Source organism: Alligator sinensis, unplaced genomic scaffold (genome assembly GCF_000455745.1).
Source record: "Alligator sinensis unplaced genomic scaffold, ASM45574v1 scaffold527_1, whole genome shotgun sequence".
In the NCBI taxonomy this organism is placed as follows: domain Eukaryota; kingdom Metazoa; phylum Chordata; order Crocodylia; family Alligatoridae; genus Alligator; species Alligator sinensis.
The window spans coordinates 2829259-2836306 of NW_005841958.1; the positions used below are offsets into that span (position 1 = coordinate 2829259).

The following is a 7048-nucleotide window of genomic DNA, read 5'->3' on the forward strand; positions in this document are numbered from 1 at the left end:
AATAGTACTGATAGGCCTCAATCAAGGTACTGCTGGATAAACATATGAAGTGAGGCCCTTTCCCTAGAGAAGGCAGCGGGGTCAGGATTTAATTTCATAAACTTGTAAAATACACATGCTGTTTCAGGGTTAAAAAAATCCAGTATTTTTGTGTAAGTTTAAATACTTGTTTGAGAAATGACTGCAATGTTGCTCTGGCCTTTTATCTGTAAAAGGCAGCTGAAACTAAGCTTGTTGTCTTCACAATGGGACAAATTCTTTCTAATTCATCTGCACCACAGGCAGGTGAAAACTGGCATTCGTTCATAAGTGGTGTTTTCTCCTTGCCTAGTGTGGTTCTCTTTGTTTTCCCCTCCTGTACTACTGCCTTATGTTTCAAAGCAGTGGGAAATGTTGGAGATAATCTGCAAAAAAATCAATGGAAACAGGTGATTCTCCTAGCCACAGCCTTGGAATTTTACCCATTGTAATCTTTGTTCCACGCTCCTTTGCCATTAGGTCAGTGGAAGAGAAAGGAAGGAGGAGAAAAAAGACCAGAGTAGATGGGAAAGAGATGTTTTCATTTTCCCCTCGGAGTGGCTAAATTAAGCAGTTCAGAAGAGCTATCAAAAAAATGTACTGCCTATCCTTGTATGAAGACTTGTCTGATCAGGTAAAACCAGCACAAGTTTTTTTATAAAAGCTAAAAGGCTCAAAAATTCACAAGCCCAAGACTGTTCACATGGCAAGCGCTCCCTCCTCCCCCTCGCCCCGCAAGGGCACTTAGCTGCAGGAATAACTGAAAATGGAGGATTCCCTCCAGGAAGTGGGAATCCACTTTGGCTGTTCACGATTCTGGCATTGCATTCATCAGATACACTCCTCGAAACAGCAGTCTTCCAGAACTTCTGGCTTGCGCTTAGGCCACCATTTGCTAACCCTTATTATTTTCCCTGGCTGCAGCTAGGATCTATTCTTGAAGAGACTCATAAACCTGAATCATCTCTTGAGCAGTCTGGTAGGTACTCGTCCCTCATACTGGTACTCGCCAAGCCCGTTCCTGTCTTCCAATACGTGTTTCAAAATGCAAGTAGCTGCAACTAGCAAAGACTGAAGCAAAGTTATAGAGTTCATTTGCCAAAGTCCATGCGCCTGGCAAATAGCAGCAGCTCTCTTTTCTGCCGCCCAATTCTAACCACTGTGTAAAATGACCAGTGCAGTCCGGAAAAATCAGACTGAGCAGTCAAAAGACTTCTCTTGGAAATTGCCTTTAGACTCTACAGCACAGCAGGTCCAGTGCAACCAGGCTTGATGGGATTTCAGCGAGTATTTTGTTCCATGCTGTTTGTGCCTCCCCCAAACAGGAAGGCTCCTATCAGTTGTGTTCTGCTCATACCTTTCAGAGATATGCCACTGCATTTCTAATGCAAGGATTTGTGGACAATTGTTTTTCGCCATTCAGTGACTGCAAGTCTCTTACTTTGAAAGGGTAGTTGGGGCCAGAACAGCATTTTTTTTCAGTTTTGGCAGGATCTCCGAGGCACCTAGGGAGAGGGGCTGAGCTAGACCTGCTGTTGTACAGCACGGGGAGAAATGCTGCGTGGATTCCACGGGTTTTGCAGATCACCCCAGTGCTGAAGCAAGAAACCTGTGATGGCTACGTGTGACCTACTAATGTTTTATCATGTCCCCTGTAGCACCGACAGACTGGCAACTCCCAAACTGCTTGCCAAACAGATGGAAGAGGTATTCAGAGCAAAGCCTGGCTCTGAAAACTTGTGTGCAGCAGTATGAGAGGTAAAACTCAGCAAGAAGCCTGAGTCTGCAGGAAGATTAACACATACAGGTAGATAAACTGAGGAGGAGGGGAGGGAGTAAAATATATTGTAAAGCCCCTTGGAGGAAACTCATCATAAAGGACACAGAAAAAGCCAACACCTGCTGAGCCCATGAAACATTTTTCTGGGGCTAGTAGGGAAGGCAAGACATCCAATAAATCAACATACGGCAAAAACCCATGCACACCTGTTATGGAAACTTAAGTTTCCACCCCAGAGGAGGTGCAGCTTTTTATACTGAATCTAGCTATTAAACTGTTTTTTAGGACTGTTCATTGGGCCTTTATTGCTCCAAACCCAAGAAAACATACGTTGCTGAGCGTCTTGCAGGATTAAAGAAGAATTGGGTCTGGTTAAAAATACTGCAAAGGGTAGGAGGAAGGGGCAAAAGAATGCCAAATTATGCACAGAGCACATAGTTTATACTCCGTGTGAGAAAGGGTAGAGATATCAGAAAACCTTTAGGTCCTGTTGCTGAGAAATGAGTGCTAAGGAAGTAGAAAGACAATACTGTTTATTTTGATTTTAAAGAAAATCTGCTCACCATTTTTTCTTCCTTGGCAGGAGGACTTCGAAGGAAGAAACACAGAGGAGCAAAGAGAATATCCACAATCCCTATAATTGTCATGAGCCATGGGAAACCGATGGCCTTGGCAATGGCACCGCCAGCAGACGGACCTTTTAGAAAAAAAAGCTTATTTACAAATGCTGCAAGTACAAAATATTTCTGACAGGCATTAGAGAAACAAGCCTGGTGAGCAATGTAAATATGAATTTAAAATCCAAGTTTCAGCACAAACCTTTTCTGGGTCCCAATTTCACACCCACTGAAGTTCATAGAGGTCCTCCCATTGATTTCAAAGGGCACTAGTTCAGACCTTTCATGCACTTTTTTGCACCAACCCTGAACCAAAAGGCTGGACACAAGGTTCCCCCACAGTAGACTGAGGGAGGACAGAATGAAACCCTTCATCAGGCAGACTGCAATAGCCATTGCTTTAGCTTCAAGTACAGCAGTGGCCCAACACTGCAGGCAGCTTTTGTAGTCAATGCCTGTCTTGCTTCAAATATCTTTAGCAGCATGGATGCGTCTTGTGCAGGACACAGAGCCATGGCATGCAGGCAGCGTGCAATCCTCACTGGCGCTCTATGTTATTTCCACCGCACACCAATCCCAGGCTGCAGAAGCACACCAGTTTTACAGTTAACAGAGCTGTCACTGCCCTAAAGTCTTTTTCATTTCTCTTTTCACAACTGTAATGCAAACAGGAGAAAATTTAGTCCTTACCTAATGCAAACCCCATGCAAAAGGCAACATCAGCTATTGCATACACGCTGCCATAGACTGAAACATGGCGCAGATCTACAAGGTAGCCCATAATTGGCATCATGGAAGAATCCACCATTCCTGGTGATGATAGGAGGGAAAATGTATTTAATGAAGTTGCTTTCATTTTTTCTCTCTCTTTAGCTTTCATATAAGCTAAAAAAATCTAAATGAAACTGAAAGATTTTAATCTTAAAAAACACTCCAAAGCTGTTCCTATAGGAAATAAACTATTCTGTCCATGTTTATACACACACAAAGGCTTATATTAGTTTGGAGTCTTATTAAACTGTGTTTCACATGGATGACACCTGAGCTACACCGTCATTGTGAATGAGAAAACAGCATGAGCTGTTTATCAGATCCAAAGGCTGTGTGAGATTCAAGGTTTGTAATGAATACTATAATAGCCACGCTTACTACAAGTTCTTTGTTTCTGCAGATACTTTAGAAAGCCCGTCAGATATCAAATTAGGCATCTGTCTGCTCCTGTGTCTTATAATGAAAATAACAAAACCCTAAAAATTCAAAAAGCATTGTTCTTTTTAAACATTTTATATGCAATGTACGGAAAGAGTATATATAGCTATGCCAGGATATTTATACTGGGTCAGCAGTACATCTGTTTCTAATGTGCCTGTTTCTAGGTAAATACCAGGCAATAGTAAAAAGTGTGTGAGGCCTTTTTTTTTTCAATTAATGCATCTCTGGAATTGTAAAAATATGATCTAAATGGCCAGATAATTTGAAAGATGGAATTGTTCTGGGTTTAAACTAGCCTAGCTAATGAGAGTCTTGGCTGAACACTTTGAGTATAGCCCTTGAAATGATTTCTAGCTTACAGATAAATTCAGATCAGAGTCCAGGGATGGTTATTCGTCTTTCAGCACGGCAACAGAACGCAAAGAGCAGGTTACGTGTCATTTTACTTACCAATGGCAAAACCGACCCCAAAATTTGGTGCAATGAGCCCATATATGTTTTTGGCAAATGGTACCTGAAAATTAAATTTCAGAAATGTAATATATCCTATCATATATTGCTAATTGCATTATTGTCTTTCTCTCAAATAACTCTTCAAAGCAATTAAGTGTGTTGTCTGGAACTATAGAACTGCTTGCACAGAAAGGCAAATTAAAACATGAGTAACTCTTTTGTATTGTTTCACAGAATTGCGCCATAACAGCGTTAATGTAATTATTGCATTTAATTACATCTTAATATAGTAAGCTATAATTGACTGGATGAGAACACTACAAAATTACGCTCCTGATTCCTCAAGACTATAATCTCCTGCCAAAAGATAAGTACTATTAAGGATAATGGAAGCAGAAGGCACTGAGGATTGGACACTAGGACATATTAAAATAATATTTTAGAAGGTATCACAAGGCAGCAACTGCAATAAAAATCTACCGGACAAAATACAGAAAAGTTTGAGTTGAGCTGGCAGTTAGTTTTGTTGCTAGGACAAATTTTACTCACACATAAAATGCTTATTCCCACGATTATCATCCCAAGCAGAGCACAAAGCCATCTATTAAAGAAGAAACATTTTCTTAGACATCAGTTAAATGCAGACAACAGAAGCAGTCTTGCATTTTTCAGTGTTATTTCTGAAGTGCAGAGGTTCATAACCAAAGAAAAAGCAACATTATTTTATTTAATGAACTGTTTGGCATAATTTTCTAGTAAAATCTAATGGCTTCTATTATTAAGTAACGGCCTTAGGAAACACTAGAAATATTACAAGAATATGTCAAAGGATTTTTTTAATTAAGCATACCTTCCCATTTTGTGTGCGAGTATCCCAAAAATATTAGTTCCAATAAGATAAGAGATGCTAGCTGGAATAAAAGCGATGCCTGAAAAATATGAAAGACAGCTTATCAGCCATGAGTTCAATGAAGTGTTAGAAAAACTAATAAATTTAGACACAACAATTTTGATTTAAGCGCATCTAACAGAGTTCAGGTGCCTGGCCCAAGGTATCAAATATCCGGCGTGTTTCAGCCCTTTCATGAAGTCTAATGAGGTTCGAGATTACCCATCAAATGCAAGAGCATCGTGGTGCCTTTGAAAAGAGTTTTTCAGTATCAGTTATAAGGATCTGGAGGGGAGGATTTATGAAAGAGACAAAGAACAAGAGTATACTCCTCCCATGTATACAGCATCTTTTGGCCAGATGAAGCTCATTGTAATTAAGAGATGGTCTTTGCACCAATGCAATTTACTACTACTTCCAACACATAAGGGGATTGTGGTTTTTAAGGAGCTTCTGTCTCCTACAGGTAAAATCTGGCAAAAAGAACCAGGAGGAGGCAGAGCCTGCTTTCTGTTGATGTCCTTCCTGGAGCAGAAGGACTGCGACTTCACAAGTCACAATCTCGCTCCAAGGGTAGCTCTAGCGGCTGTGTAACAACGCTTCTTAGAGGTGCGATTGTAATGCCAGTGTGGCCCTTCGCTACGTAGGAATTAAAGCTAAGTGTACATATAGGGAATTAAATGGTTAAAAAAAAAAGAGCACTATTTCTTTTTTTTTTAAATGTAGAAAGCTAAAATGGTTAGAACTCAATTTGAAAACAAAATTAAGCACGTATCCAGGGTCATTTTCATTCTGACCCTGCAACACCAGCTTCCCTTGTGCCTAATCTATAAGACCTGTTATTTTGGATCAAAGATACATTTTTTTTTTTTACATAGTTGTTTGCTGGACAACTTTGAGTTGTTCCTTGCTAGAGGGAAGCTCTGACTATTGGGTTCAAGACCTGTCCCCAGTGGTCTTCCCCTCCTTCTAGATCACAGGACAGACAGCAGGTGACTGAGATTCAAAGCTAATGGAAAGTGTAAGAGGAAGCCTGCTCTCAGAGGAGAGAAGTACTACTAGAAGTAGCTTTATGCTGTCAGGTTCTTTAGGGTTTAGGTAAGGACTTCTGCAGGAGATGCCCTGCTGGCAAACACTGATGGGGGCAGCGAGTGGAAGAAGCTAGGACAGAAAGAGTAAGAGAAGAAAGCATTACTGGAATTAGCTCTGAGAAACAATCAAACAGGGTCGGTAGATTTAAGACAGTGATTCTCAACTAGGGTGCATTGAGATCCTTTCACCAGCACTGCAGATGTTAGCACTGTTAGGTGTGCAAATATGATTCATAAGATAAACCCAACCATTTCAAATAAGAATCCATAGTGTTAAAAAAGTCTGACCTGTTGTGGGTTGGTTTGTTTTTTGAGTTCTCTGCAATAGAAAAAACTGCCATGCTATTTTTCCATAGTTAAAAAAGGAGTAAAAACTAAGAGCTGATGTTTTCTCGTGTTGCCTCAAGCCTAAAAAGGTTGAGAAACATTAAGGTATATGGCTTCCCACTTTGGGATCCCAGGAAACACAGTAGCAGAAAGATGTTAGCTCTGCTCTGATCACCTAGAAAGAGAGCAGAGAGCAAACAGCTGCAGTGAGAAAAAAGTAACTACTGAGCCTGGGAACTTCTAGAAAGGTCATTTTTCTTGTTCAGACTCTTATTTTGACCTGGAAGAAGAAGCTTCTAGCTCTAGTCTTCCAGTCAATGCACCAAGCTGTCAACAACTCCCAAATCAACTGGGGCATCGAATAAGGAGGAAGCTGAGGCAGAAGAGAGGTCCTGATCCCAGGTCAGGTAAGCTGTTATTAGGCTCCTATAAAGGTTTGGTAAAACTAATCTACTATCCACATCTTTTTTCCCAAAAGTGCTTAGAAAAATCTGCAGCCCATGTAGGGACCTGCTGTGGATGCTGGTATTTAAAAATTTGAGTTTGAAAACATTGTTTATAAAATTGTTTTCCCATACACCTGAGCCTGATACTTAGGTGCTACATAGTAATTTGTCTTCTAACCCTGAAAGCAGAGTGAGGGGCATTTGCACTGCAGGGT

General features: G+C 40.6%; 1 protein-coding gene across 1 annotated transcript in view; it reads right to left on the minus strand.

The window, feature by feature from the left end:
• The window catches only part of SLC18A2 (solute carrier family 18 member A2), a 41293-nt gene that overhangs the window by 4692 nt on the left and 29553 nt on the right, over positions 1 to 7048 (minus strand). The window contains exons 10-14 of the mRNA XM_006020568.3: positions 4931 to 5009; positions 4630 to 4681; positions 4078 to 4141; positions 3106 to 3225; positions 2362 to 2495 (exon numbers count right to left, since the gene is read on the minus strand). Of these exons, the coding sequence (XP_006020630.2) occupies positions 2362 to 2495; positions 3106 to 3225; positions 4078 to 4141; positions 4630 to 4681; positions 4931 to 5009 (449 nt within the window). The remainder of the gene's footprint in view (positions 1 to 2361; positions 2496 to 3105; positions 3226 to 4077; positions 4142 to 4629; positions 4682 to 4930; positions 5010 to 7048) is intronic.